This window comes from Triturus cristatus, chromosome 1_2 (genome assembly GCF_964204655.1).
Source record: "Triturus cristatus chromosome 1_2, aTriCri1.1, whole genome shotgun sequence".
In the NCBI taxonomy this organism is placed as follows: domain Eukaryota; kingdom Metazoa; phylum Chordata; class Amphibia; order Caudata; family Salamandridae; genus Triturus; species Triturus cristatus.
Window position 1 is genome coordinate 1140287971 of NC_140580.1, and position 15022 is coordinate 1140302992.

At 45.7% G+C, this 15022-nt stretch overlaps 1 protein-coding gene across 1 annotated transcript in view; it reads left to right on the plus strand.

Moving 5' to 3' along the window:
• LOC146868864 (histo-blood group ABO system transferase-like) overlaps positions 1-15022 on the plus strand; it is a 598861-nt gene that overhangs the window by 521165 nt on the left and 62674 nt on the right. Inside the window, exon 4 of the mRNA XM_085613882.1 lies at positions 8776-8811. Coding sequence (XP_085470008.1) covers positions 8776-8811 — 36 coding nt within the window. The remainder of the gene's footprint in view (positions 1-8775; positions 8812-15022) is intronic.

A 15022-nucleotide genomic window follows, 5' to 3' on the forward strand; every position in this document is an offset into this window, starting at 1 on the left:
AAAGTATCTAGTGTTTCTTTGTCCCTTGTTGCTTGTATTAACCATTGTTGGATTTGAGGATGACGTATGGGATGAACCTTGTACATAGATATTATGAAGGTGGTGTAGCCTCTGCCTGGTTTCCAAGAACCCTTATGAATATTCATTCATACTGTATGAGTCTATTGATGAAGTTATAGGACGCTATTGTTCAGGGAAAAACCCTCCTTCTGCGCCCAGGAGTAGAACTAGGTAAAGGTTCAATCATAAAGGCTCGTTACTGTGTAGTATAAGGTTGTTAATGTAGGTGAAGGTGGATGATATTACCTGGGCCTATATTAGGGTACCTATATGAAACATGACAGTGGGGGCAACCCCACTTCATGTCCCAACCTCTCAATACTTTTCGTGTTGGGTCCGAAACGAATCCTCATGATGGCAGAGAGACTAGTCAAAAATCACATAGTACAATAGTATACATAATCTTACTTTAGTGTAGCTTTTTAAAAGTATCATGGATCCTGGCAGGGGGTGGGCACCTGTAGTCACACACTTGGGAAATAAAGGTGGACAAGGTGCGTTTGTTTAAAAAAAAAAGGAGGAAGCATATATGCCAAGATAAACCCCAAGGTTAACTCAAAAGCAACTTACTTCGTCAAGGCGCAACGCCCACATGGGAACCTAATCTGGTCCTGCGGCACGGGATCCCATCGGTACTCGCACAACGAGTTGTGCTGGTTAAATGTAGAAACCCACAAGCCTGTGAATGACGTGCGTCGCGTCTGACGTCAGCGTCCATAGTGACGTCAAACGCTATAAGTCATTTGATGGGTTCGAATGGCAAATGTTACCACAAAGGTGGTTGGCAGAGCTAAAAGAGACTGGACCATGTAAACATGGGATTCTATACATGGTATGCCTCAATTACCACACCATACCACGTCCGCATGAGAGTGCCTGCCACCAGTGCATGATCAACCTCAGTTTCAACTCTATGCCCTGCTCAGTCACAAAAACGGGCACAAACAGAAAAATCAATTAAAAAAATCTAAAAGTTGGGATTCGGCCACACACAAAAAGAAACAAAAGTGCATGCTAAAGTTAACTCAAACAAATTAGAACATTGGAATGTTGGTGGCTCAATTGAAAACAATGAAGTGCTCGGGCTTATAATGGCTGGTATAAGCCCGGAGCTCCAACATTCCAATGTGTCTTTGTTCACAGCTCTGGCTGTGAACAAAGGCTTCAAGGAGCCTGAGGGGATTTCAATCCCCTCCTGCTCGCTGAAGGCTTTTTTTTGTTAGAACATTCTGCCCTCTAGTGGCAGAATGTTCTAATAGCCTTATAGCCCTTTGTAGCAGGGCTATACCGGCTTTTAAAGTCCCTCTGCTTTGTTAAAGTCCCTCGCCTTCGGCTCGGGCCTTTAACGCTGCAGCGAGCCTTCAATAGCCGGTATAGCCCTCTACGGCGGGATATAAGGCTATATTATATGGTCAAAGTGAATTACATTGTTATGATCACTCTAGGTATAAATACCTAAAAAGCAGTGGGGCTGGATGTATTATATGATCCGTAAGGCCAGGGTGTTAGGAAAAAAAGAGCAGGAAAATCTTAGCCATACCAAATATGGAAGAGGCCTTATGTCAAAAGGACATTAGGGATGTAGAGCTCTACGAGCTCTAGTTCTGATATTTGTAGAATGGTTTGGATGGTAGAGTTGGCATGTGTTCAAAAGCACTCAATATTTATCCGCTGTTAATGGTGTTCCAGGGAATGTTGTCAGTCAAGCCATCTTTTATGAGTTGACAGACGATAGACCCAATATCTGTTCCTTCTTCAGTAAGTGGCTCTGCAAACTGAAAAGGCCTTAATCAATCTGTTCTATGGCCACCCTTTGGAGGTCGTTGGTTATGTGTCCAATTGTCAGAAAATGGTCAGTCATTCTTGTAGTATTGCGCCTACATCTAATATTACTGCTGTGCTTGCAGATTCTCACTTTTATTTTCCTGCTTGTCATTCCGATATAGCGCAAACCACAAGGGCAGGTGATCATATATATCAAATTGCAGGCATTACAGTTTGTGTGTTTCCTTAGGTGCCATGTCTTGCCGGGTTCCAGGTTAGGCGTCTTTATTGCCTCGGTCAGGTGACAAACACTTCAATCACCACATTGGAAATTCACTGTGACATTCGGTAGTCCCCAGGTGTTAAGAACTGTGTAGATCTGTGGTTCCTGATTTTTTGGGAGAGTTGATACTAAAGTGTCTTTCAGACTTCTTGCTTTTCTGTAGGAGATCAGTGTTTTTCCCAGCATGATTTTCCTGTTTGTAAAACCTCCCAATGTTTGTTGATGATTTTTGATACCTGATTGGAAATAGTACTATATGTGGTTACGCAGGTGAGTGGTATCGTACTGTCTGCTCTGGGTGTCTCTTCCAACTTGCCATCTCTGTTCTGGTTCTGAGCACGTTTTTGGGAGGCCTTAAAATACTCTCTGGATACCCACGTTCTCTCAGTTTAGAGGAGAGGGCCGATGCTTTCTCTTTAAAGTCATCTGCATCACTGCAGTTCCTCCGTAGTCAAAGGTATTGGCTGAAGAGGAGATTTTCTCTTAAGGGCCTAGAGTGAAAACTGTCAAATTGTAGAAGAGAATTTTCTTTTTGTCCTGAGTTTCCCATTTTCGGCTATGATCTTGTTTTTATCCATGCTGAAAGGAGACGGATGAGAACATATGTCTGTGAAAGGAGATGGATTCGAACAGATGTCTGTGAAAGGAGATGGATGAGAACAGATGTCTGTCAAAGGAGATGGATGAGAACAGATGTCTGTCAAAGGAGCTGGATAAGAACTGATGTCTGTCAAACGAGATGGATGAGAACAGATGTCTGTCAAACGAGATGCATGATAACAGATGTCTGTCAAATTTGATGGATGAGAAAAGATGTATGTGAAAGGAAATGGAGGAGTATACATGTATGTGAAAGGAGATGGATGAGAACATATGTCTGTGAAAGGAGATGGATAAGAACTGATGTCTGTCAAAGGAGATAGATGAGAACGGATGTCTGTCAAATGTGATGGATGAGAAAAAAATGTATGTGAATGGAAATGGAGGAGTATACATGTATGTGAAAGGAGATGGATGAGAACAGGTGTCTGAAAAATCAGATGGAGGACAAGATGGATAAGAACAGATGTCTGTGAAAGGAGATGGATTAGAACAAATGGATGTGAAAGGAGATGGATGAGAACAGATATCTGTGAAAGGAGATGGGTGAGAACAGATGTTGGTGAAAGGAGATGGGTGAGTACAAATAGATGTCAATGAGATGGATGAGAACAGATGTCTGTCAAATGAGATGGATGAGAACAGATGTCTGTCAAATGAGATGGATGAGAACAGATGTCTGTCAAATTAGATGGATGAGAACAGATGTCAGTGAAAGGAGATGGATGAGAACAGATGTCTGAAAAATCAGATGGAGGACAAGATGGATAAGAACAGATGTCTGTGAAAGGAGATGGATTAGAACAAATGGATGTGAAAGGAGATGGATGAGAACAGATGTCTGTCAAATGTGATGGGCGAGTACAAATGGATGTGAAAGGAGATGGATGAGAACAGATGTCTGTCAAATGAGATGGATGAGAACAGATGTCTGTCAAATGAGATGGATGAGAACAGATGTCTGTCAAATTAGATGGATGAGAACAGATGTCAGTGAAAGGAGATGGATGAGAACAGATGTCTGTGAAAAGAGATGGGTGAGAACAGATGTCTGTGAAAAGAGATGGGTGAGAACAGATGTCTGTCAAATGATATGGGTGAGAACAGATGTCTGTCAAATGAGATGGATGAGACAGATGTCAGTGAAAGGAGATGGATGAGAACAGATGTCAGTGAAAAGAGATGGATGAGAACAGATGTCAGTGAAAGGAAAAGAATGAGAACAGATGTCAGTGAAAAGAGATGGATGAGAACAGATGTCTTTCAATGGAGATGGATGAGAACAGATGTCTGTCAAAGGAGATGGATGTGTGTCAAGAAAATGTGTTGAGTTTCAATTAAACAAAGCTGAAAAGGTGTAAATCCCTGCCGTGCCATGTACCCATCTTGGCAAATGTAAACGTGATGTGGAAACATCTACCTAATTGGCAGGAATAAAAACATGGCCAGTCATATGTAGCAAAATTGGGCAATTGTGAAAGGGAATGTTTCCTAATGGGGGCATTGTGATATTAGCATACACATATGCATTTCATTGGGTATTAGTATACTGCCATAGAAGAGTTCCAAAGTGGGGCAGTTGTGAACCTGCCATTGCAGTGCAGAGTCTCTCTAACACTGTGATTAAGAAGCACTATCACGGCAATGTGTGCCTAGGTAGGTGAATGGGATACTGGCATAAGGGAAGGGACCAAAGTACATTTCAAGCAGAGCTTTGTATCCGAGGGGCACGGATAGGAAACCGGTGCTAAAGCTCAGAGTGACATCAGCACCCTAGAAGGTTAATGCATCTCCCAGATCCAGACTGGAGGTACTCTGGCATGTGGTGACCCGCAGAGTACCTAGGCATACGATACCTTTTCCGGTGATACTTTCTTGTTTGACACCTTGGTGTTGCTTGTGTATTAACTCACAGAAACAGTGAAGTACTTTGTCACTCATTGCACACGATATAAAACTGGTGTATTTTCTAAGGACATATTCAGTTGGAATATAGCAACACAAAAAGATGATGATGGAATGCAGAACATTGCCAAACATTCACCTCCAGTCACAGATCTGGGTTAAATCCATCGTTTTTTGCACAACCAAGCGACTCCAGTTTGGACCCAGCCATGTGGAAATCAGTCTTGACCCTGCGCCCAATGGGAACAGTCCAGCCCGAACTGGCAGGCCAGGTCCTCCCTCGACAGAAACTAAGGATCCTAGGACTGGTTTTGGGGTATCACCACTCATCCGCCAGGCTAGCTTGAACCCAGTGGCGCAGTGAACATGGGAGCTCCCCGTCTGGGTATACCTTTCCCACTTAGGGCGACTATAGCAACACAAAAAGATGATGGACGGAATGCAGAACATATTCAAACATTCACCCCAGTCACAGATGTGGGTTAAATGCATCGTTTCACTTGGAATGCCAGCTCGTGGTGTGGTAGCACAGGGTCAAGGCACGCTTCAGTAATGATGCACAATATTTGGTTTTTATGCTTGCTGTGTCTGATGAACAATATATGGCTACAGAGAGATGATTGTCCTGCGTAGTGTGGTCGATCCAGTATTTAAATATTTCATTACTTTATCTATGGAGCTGCCAGTAAAACATATGCCTTTTTGATGGCTGTACTTCGATAATTCTACTGTAAAATGCACCATTGGCCTCAATTTAAAAAACATGTTGGGTGGGAAAAGCCTTGAGCCCAATTGGGTGGTTGGGGCTTGGTGCAGTGCTGGTCTGCTGTGCACACCAACCCTGTTTTGAGATTCACCATTCGCCACTCACTAGGATGACAGGGAGGAGAGGAGTTTGGATAAGGGAAGAATTAATACTGTAAAAAGGGTAACCTTCGTCTCACCTGTGTTGCAAAAGCAGGAGAGATGCAAATATAACATAAAACTGATATTTAATGTCAATTCTGGTATTGGTTGATCAAGTTTTGTTAGAATTTTAGGTTCTCTTTGTAAAATAGAATTGTTTTTCAGCGTTATCTGACCTATTGCTAGAGAGCCAGCCTCCCCCAATCATTGGCACATTGCACAACACAACACAAGACCTGGCCCTTCAACTGATCCAACAAGAACTTAGCGCCTGGATACCCTTGAGGGTAATGATTGGCCACGCTTTACAAATCCGAGTTGATTGACTTCATCCCCTAACGCTACCCACAATGATCTTCGTGATCCTACCACCTTAAGCGCCCCCCAGTGCCTCTGTGCCTCAGCATGATGTCTGCCAAGAGGCTGTCCCACCCTCTAGACTTCTCGTACCCCCCCCCCCCCAGACCTATGAAGACAAAAAGAAATAGTCTAACTTTGTATTAGAAAAGAGTCTAATAAAGTCCTGTATCACTCTCTGCTGTGTCGTGGAAACATATCCAGCCCTTACACTGTAGCATCTTCCCCAGCCCGGGAGCATGTACCAGACCACGCCAGACACGGGACTCTGATTTGCACGGCTTTATTCTTCAGAGTGCAACCAGTAACTGAACGCACTGCATCACAAACGTATGTAACCCCCACCGGTCACGCCCACCAGATGACGTAGTACTTGAAAGGAGTCTGCCAAGGGCCTCTAGAGGCCTCAAACACAAACATAGGACCCCCACATACATCTCCTTGGCTGCCTGAAGTGGGTGCAGACCTCGCTGTGTCAGGAGTCCCGGTCTCCCCCGACCAGCTACTCTAAAGGGCTTTTCAATTAGTAAAAAGAGTGGGAAGGCGCAGCCTGTGAGTCCAGATGCACTAGAGGCGAATTCTTGAGAATCACACATGGGATGTTGGCGCTTCTTAGAATTCGGTTTCACAACACAGACCGTGCACATTACTGATAAAAGCCTTAAAATGATATGCATGAGTTCTGCAACCACACGAAACCTCATACACCTGGAAGCTTCCACAACATTAGGAGTTATTGCGTCACCATACCAAGCTGCAAGGGACAAAGGTCAAAAAGTCAAGTGTCAACAAGTGGTTCAGCAAGGGTGATGAGGTTCACAGAGGGGGTTCTGCTGTACTGCACCTTATAGAGCAGTGACTGGACTGCAGTGCAATATTCAAGTCCTTTAAATGACGTCATACTGAAGGTGGCCCATTAAAAAACATCCCGACCCGCCACTTTTGATGACATCCCAGGTCAAAGCTCAAATTATTAAGGGCCAGATGTACGACCTGTTTTTGCATGCAAAAACGGGTTTGCGATCTGTTTGCTCATTTAAAAACGTACAGGCCCATGTACGAACTCTATTTAGCGAGTCACAATTTATTTGCGACTCGCTAAATAGGATTTGCGACTCGCTGATAGGAAGGGGCATTCCCTTCCTAATAGCGACCCTCAAATGCCATGTATGACGGTTTTGAGACCGCAATTGCGTTGCAAAATAGTCGCACTTTACCACCCTTCACAGAAGGGTGGTAAACCACTCACAAACGTGAAGGGGTCCCCGGGGACCCCTTCCCCTTTGTGACTGGCTCTAAAAATATTTTTTAAGGGCAGGCAGTGGTGGGACCACTGCCTGCCCTTAAAAAAGAAACGAAAACATTTCATTTTCCTTTTTTTAAATGCATCCTGTTTTCCTTTAAGGAAACAGGCTGCATTAAAAAAAGAAAACTGCTTTATTTGACAGCAGTCCCAGACATGGAGGTTCCGCTGAGCCCAGCAGGCCACCATACCTGGGAGGGCTAGCCATCCCCAATGGGGTCGCAATTTGCGAGTGCCTCATGAATATGCGTGAGGCGTGCAATTTGCGACCCCATTGGGAATCGCAATCAGTGTCGCAGACACTGTTGTACATACCAATTTGCGACTAGCAAATTGCGAGTCGCAAATTTCTTGATCGTACATCTGGCCCTAAGTACCCCTGCTTTCTGGTGAATTCAAGCAACTGATTGGCTCTTTCCCCTAAAACTGCCGCTGATTACAATAATCACTGCTGGAGGAAGGTTACCATGGAGAGGGCGGAATAATCCATTATATTGGGGGGCTGGGGGGGATGTGAGTTCGCACACACCCGGAGACCTCACGTTGGTTGCGTCAGAAATCTAAGGCCCTGTGAAGCCAAGATGCTACATGTCTGGAGGTGAGGGTATGTTTGCACGGGATACGGTGAAACCTGCTCAGCGAGATCCAGGGAGCTTGGGCCCAGGTCACCAGGGGGCATATGTATCAAAAACCGTATTTGTGATTCTCAAATAGCGATTTTTTGAGAATCGCTATTTGAGAATTGCAAAACGGGATGTATTTAAAAATTCGCACATATTTTGTGAATTCTTAATATTCCTTAATTGCGATTAGAAAATTGCGAAATCGCAATTAAGGAATACCTTCCCATTCATTCCTATGGGCCAGGAGGCCCATAGGAATGAGTGGGAAGGTATTCTCAAATTGCGAATCGCAATTTGCTAATCGCAAATTGAGAATAATTTCAAAGGTGCAAGAGTGTCATGATGACACCCTGATGCACCCCTGAAATGAGCATGTGTGCGCATATGGCGCACATACATGCCCTAAGGGCATATATGTGCGCCACATGGCACTTTGAAAAATGCCAAAAATTGCATTTTTCAAAGAAATCGCAAATTACCACCAACTTGAAGTTGGTGGTAATTTGCGATTTCATAAGGAGAATTCGCACAACTTGGGTGCGTGTTACATAGCATTTAAGGAATCGCAATTTGCGATTCCTTAAATGCTTACGCAAAATTAAGGAATCGCAAAATTAGCGATTCCTTAATAATGCGATGCGAAAATGTCACATACATCGCGTTTTGCGATTTTGTATTCGCAAACACTGTTTTTTTACGATTCGCAGCGTTTGCGAATACAAAATCGTTTGATACATATGCCCCCAGGTTTGTTCTCTCATGAAGCTTGCCCCATGAGATGTGATTGTTTGGAGATGGCCTTGTGATGGGCTGTGCTGCCTTGCGGCAGAGGTTTTAAGCCACTGATGTCACGACGCTACAGATAAGACGACGATATCCTGTGTGACTCCAGATCAATATGTCATGATTTTCCACAGGTTGCACCTACTTTGAAAGGCCCCTGCTAAGCATTCTTTATTGTCTTTCTTCTGCAGGATGAACTATGCCCAGCCGGCCACCCTGACCCAGTCGTAAGTACCCTTGGCTAACTTACAGTTTCCCAGTGTAAAGAAAAAAAGTTAACATATATATATATGAGCAAGGGCGGATGCCCGAAACGCGTCAGATTTTGTGAAGACTCGGCTTTGAAATAAATTAACAACTATTGTGCCTTACTTTGGATCTGCGTGGTTTCTATTTTCCGTTGACACGGATTTTGTCGAGACTACAAGTGTGGGATATATATATATATATATATACGTAACTCCAACTTCCTCAGCCTTTCAGCTAGCCCTTGAAGTGAGTGTATAGCACACTGACGCATAACTAGCTGCCTCGAGACACTGAAGCGCTACACACAGGACATGCTGTACACTTGATGGAATCGTTCAGACAGAGCATTCCGATGCTCCTCGTCATTAAAAGGGGTGTATGGAGTGTTTTCGGGTAGCACAGCTCACAGAACCCTATACTTGCCTTCAGTGTCCCTCCTGTTCCAAACGTAAGACACTAAACCCTTCCTTTGATTCTGTGGGCGCTTCCTATTTGCGGATATACCCAAGGCCCAGGGAATAAAGGAAGGGATTTGCTCAAGGCTACACGACGTGTTTGTGAAGCAGCTGAGCTGGGTCTTGAACCCACAACTTCCCACTGCAGTGCCAGTGTTTCAAAAGCAGCCTGAGCACCCTTCTTCTACGTGACTTGCATGTCTTTTGTCTTGGAGCAGGGCAGGGCAGTCATGGGCTGACTGACACTGCCCACTGAACCCAATCAGACAATGACGCCTAATCCTACAGAGAGGCTGGGACTGCAAGCGGCAACATGATTCCTGCTACTCTAAGGCAGATGCTTCTTTACCTGGAGCACTTTATTTATATTTGTTTTGCAGCACTGCCGCGTGGATCAGTGGAGCTTTTCTAATAGTACAACTTTGTTGACTGATGGCCTTTGAGCAGGAACTCAGTGAGCTGACTATCAGTGTGCTTCTGTGTTCCATTGGACAGCTCTTATTTGCCCTTTTCTATGACTCCCAAGTGTTCTTGCATTGACCTTTGTTGACTCTTGGCTTTGGATGGATGTCTGTTAGCGCTCGGAGAGATTCACTTTGTTCCTGGTAGAGTTCCTTTTACCTTGGCCAGTCACTGATGTCAACTGGCCTCTCATTTATGCAAGGTGGCTGCTGGTCGTATGTTGGGTGGCTCTAGGTGGATGTTGGGAGGCTCTTGGTGGATTTTGGGTGGCTCTAAGGTAGATGTTGGCTGGCTGTTGGCGGATGTTGGCAGGCTGTTGGTTGGTTCTTGGAGGATGTTGCCTGGCTCTTGGCGGATGTTGGCTGGCTCTTGGCGGATGTTGGCTGGCTCTTGACGGATGTTGGCTGGCTCTTGGCGGATGTTGGCTGGCTCTTGGCGGATGTTGGCTGGCTCTTGGCGGATGTTGGCTGGCTCTAGGCAGATGTTGGCTGGCTCTTGGCAGATGTTGGGTAGCACTTGGTGGATGTCTGCTGGCCCTTGTTCAATGTCTGTTGGCCCTCAGCGGCTGCCTTATGCAGATGTATATGACTGGGTAGATGTCTGTTGGCTCATGAAGAATAACCAAATATCCTATCTTCATGGTTCAGTCCATCATTGGGGGTGGCAAGAAAGCTTTTTAGTTATGCATGGTCCTCAGTCAATTATTGTGAGCCGCACTTGATCTTTATTGCCTCATCAGTTAAAGTTGCCCTATGTTTGATTTCAAGTGGCATGTATTTTTTTTTACCATTTGTGTTATTTATTTGATCCTTTGCTTGATTTTGTTTCGGTCTCGGGATTTGTGCACATGCTCAGCAGAATTGCTTTGTTCCTCGGTGGCTGATAGATAGTCTAGCCTGGATATATTTAGATTTTTCCCTCACTTGCTGTAGTTCTCTCAGTTAACGATGGGTTTATTTTTGGTGGATTTAAGAGAAGCCGTGGTAAATCCATATTGGCACAACGAGAATTTGTGCTGGCCCTGGAACAATTCTTATGCCCACTCAAAGACTTGTGTTGGTCTCTAGTAGATTTATTTATGATTGAACACAATGCCTGTGTTTGTCCTCCACAGTTGTGTCAGCCCAGGATTGATCTTTTTTCACACCTTTAGCATGTCTGTTGAACTTTAGTTTTTTCTGTTAGCCCTTAGCAGTTTTCACTTTTCCTATAGATTTACATCTTTTGGAGGGTAGCAGTTTTGTTATTGATTTTAACGATTTCTTGGTGTCTCCGTCAATTCTTTGTGGGATTTTTTCTAGTACGCCCCGTCCCACATCCCTTGTGGTCACACTTGGCAGCTACAGCTAGCCTCATTACCTCCATAATGACGTGGGATAAGCCACTGAAGGGAGATTATAGAACAGGACAGCACCCTTTTGTGGACCCTAACATATGCTCCCTGAGTTTCATATGGGTTGGGGGCGTATGGATATGGAAAGTTGTTCTGACTTTCATTTATTCCCCCATCTTACTGAAATAATGCACTGCTGGCTCTATCACCCAGACTATATAACTTACGTCAAAATCAATGTGTTACTGATATCCCACAATCTCAGCAGAATTGGGCATTCTGGGGCCTTATCTTCAGGGCTGGCTGGAAGAAGAACACATTTTAAGCCCCTACCAGGCCGACTTCAGAGCAAATATGTCAACCGTAGACCAGATATTCAGACTAAAATTACTCTTCTGGAAAACGGTGACTATAGAGGGTGGTAGCCTCTATCTAATATTTGTTGATCTGAAGTCGGCCTTCGACCTTGTACCTCGGGAGAAACTCTGGAAGGTGATGCGTGACCTTGGGATCCCTCCTTATCTTCTAAATGCTATAGAGAGGCTCCACATGGAAAATCTTGCACAAGTTGTGAGAAGTTGGCCTGATGTATGATGTCACTAGTTATAGTGTACACCTTATATCAGTCCAAATACCCTTATGGTGATTGGTTGTAAAGTCAACCTTATAGACCAGCTATCCTAGTGGTAGCATGGACAAGAGCAGTCTTAGGCTAAACTCTGAATGGCATGTGAAGCCAGCTGTGAGACCATATATAATCCCTTGAATACCAAATGAAAGGACACCACAACAGATATATATATAAAATAAAGTGTATTTATTCTAAGCAAACCCTCAGCACTCTTTATGAGTTTAGAGGTAAGTACAACACAGTCTTATTAATGCATACAGTAAGTCACACAGGTAAGTAATACAGTTAGGCCCTAGGGGCCACGCAAACCATATACTAAAGAAGTGGTATAAGAACCACTGTCACGGAAATAGAATAGGCCTAGGCCTAGGGAATCGCTGGGGCTACACTACACTAGCGTTAGTTAGGAAGTGGGAGGCCCACGGGATTCGTGTGCAGAGTGGAAACACTCACGCGTAATGCGTAAAAGTCAATAGCAATGTTACAGTTTAGAAATAGATAGATTTAGGACACTTCCGGAGTAGCTAGGAAGTTGAGACTTGAAAACTAGACACTAGGATAGTCACTATCCTGATGAGCACCGGAGTACCCGAGTTACCTAGCCCACAGGCTGCGGGTGCATAGGGGTGAAGATGCGTCGTTTTCGTCGTCGACTCCTATGGATGCCTGAAGAAAGATGCTGACAGGCAGTCAGGAGAGAGTGTCCGGTGGATCCCGAGCCTGGGATCAAGAAGAGAAGAAACCTGCAAGCAGAGGGGACAGAGTCAAGGTCACTAGCCAGTGACCACGTGGAACCAGGAAGGAACCAGGCGATGTCGTGAAGAGTTGCAGGAGAAGGTGAAGCTTGTCGCTGCAGCCAGGAGGACCAGGAAGCGTCGAGGACGACCAGGACCAGGAGGCGAGCTGTCCCACGAAGGCTCTTGCTGTCGGCGGCGTCGAAGTTGGACTAGGACTCACCAAGCCTTGGCAAGCGGAACCCACGAAGAACAAAGGACTTGCTTCTGGTGCAGACCAGGAAGGTCTGGGGTGCTTCTTCTTTGCAGAGAAGCGGGAGCCAGTCTGGAGGAGCCAAACCAGCGCAGAAGATTTCAGGGAGCGTCGTCACAAAGGCCACTAGCCAGCGGGCAAGCAACCGGACAGGCGCGGCAAGCAGGAAAATGCTGAAGGGCCCCACGCAGGACTCGTGGAGTGTGGGGGGCTGGTCTTCGGTGCAGATGGTGCTTGGGGTTGGGGCTTCTCAATCCCCGGTGCACAACTTCGAGGGTACCTCAGAAGCTGCGCTGTAAGTTACTAGCCACTTTTCCCAGGTAGCCGGTCCCACGTCGCTCGTCGCCTCCACGGATCTCAGCTCTGCTGCAGATGTGGATGAGGGTCGGAGAAGTCTGGAAATCAAGGCTCTGGTCGGGCTCTGCAGTCGGTTCCTCGTCGAACGTTTCACAAAGCAAAGGGTAGTCACTTGATGGTGCCTGTTTGCACAGGGTAGCCACTCCTTGGCTACAAGGGAGATTCTTCAGTCTTCTTCTTTCGTCGAATGTCGAAGGTCCAGAGTTTCTGTTCAATTTTGCAGGTTCAGGATAATCTAAAGTCTTGAGGCCCAACTCCCACTCTTATACTAATCTGGGGGGCTGGGATACCTGCTAGGTCACGCCTTATGGGTGGGACCTGGGAGGGGGTGGTTACACCCACTTCCCTTTGTCCAGTTTCGCGCCAGAGCTGGGGCTGGAGTGCCCCAGCGCCGGTTTGAACTGGACTATGCAAGGAACACCTTGTGTGCCCCAGGCATGTCTCATTCCTTTCAGCCCACCCTGCCCCAATACACTAAAGGCTGTCTGGGGAGGTGCTAGCACCTCCCCAAGCAGGAAACCTATTGTCCAGGCCTCCCTGGCTGGGATCACTCCCAGCAGCAGGAGGTCAGACTTGTGTCGTGGCAGCAGCATCCATTTTGTGATGCTGAGGCTTTGGTCAGAGGCTAACAGTTGAAGTATGATTTTAACATGTCTTTCCCTCTAGAAGGGGGGAATAATATTCTCATGTCCAGAAATGGCATGGGGGTATTATTCCCGAGTGTTAGACACCTTACACGACATGTTTTGATAAAGCCAAACCATAGTTACCATAACCGTCTAAGATTATAAGGTACTTTAAGAGTATATGGTAGGCTATATCATAGAACAGCTATAAGGACATGGTTCCGAAAGCTGCAGACAGGCTCAGCTCATGCTAGAGCACCATCTCACATGTTACCAAGCACTCTGCCTCCAGGATTGTCAAGGCCTGCCATAGGAGTGACTGATAGGTACACATGTGTCCATATGTAAGTTAGGTATAGGAATACTACACCTAAGCAAGGGGTGATTACACGACCTTGCCCCAGCTGAGTGATCAGCCAGTTGTGTCAAAATGGAAGGCCAGGCCAGGGGTGGCACAATACATGCTGCAGCCCCTGGTAGGCCTAGGGTACACCTATGCCCTGGGTACCTAGGGTACACTGTACAGGGCCCAATAAGGTGATCCTATCCAAATGGGTTATGCACCTAAAGTACATAGTAGTAATTTAGAGAGAGAACAGCAGGGCTGTGGGTCTGATTAGCAGGCCCACAGCCACATCTAAGTCGAAAACCAGTAAAGCAAAAGCAAAAAGTGGGGGTGAACATAGAAAGCAGACCCTACTCTCCTACACAAGTGCGATGCGGAAAATATGGGGTACTCACCTCCCGTTTTCCTGTCAAAAAGGGGGTACGACAGGGATGTGTTTTAGCTCCTACTTTATTTTGTCTTTTTATCAATGGTCTTATTGACCATCTTAAAAAAATCAAGGACAATGATGCCCCCAAGCTAGCCTCCGGGAAGGTCCCTGCGCTGATGTTTGCAGACGATACCCTGTTACTTTCAAAAACACCAATGGGTATCCAGCGCACTCTTGATGGCTTCACCAATGTTTAGGTCTCGCTAGCGTAGGCTGCGCAAATGCGCAGTCTCGCTGGCGAGATTTAACATTCTGGGGATTTTTCGTAAGGGGCTTTAAGCCCAGCCCCTCTTTCCCGTTGGCCGGCGTCACCGTTTATGCTAAACGGCTGCCAGCCATTGGGAAAGAGCTGTTGGTGACGTTTTAGTTCGGCTTTTTCTGCCGTCCCACTTGGACGGCCTCACCTGCTTTCCTTCTGAAGTTAAAGGTTTCTTATCTTTATGGGGCCAAACACATGGCCCCATAAAGATAAGAAACCTTTTAGCAGGTGAGGCCTGGGACGGCAGAAAAAGGAAAAAAAAAACGTCATGGCGCGCGCTTGTTTTGAAGATGCTGCACAGTG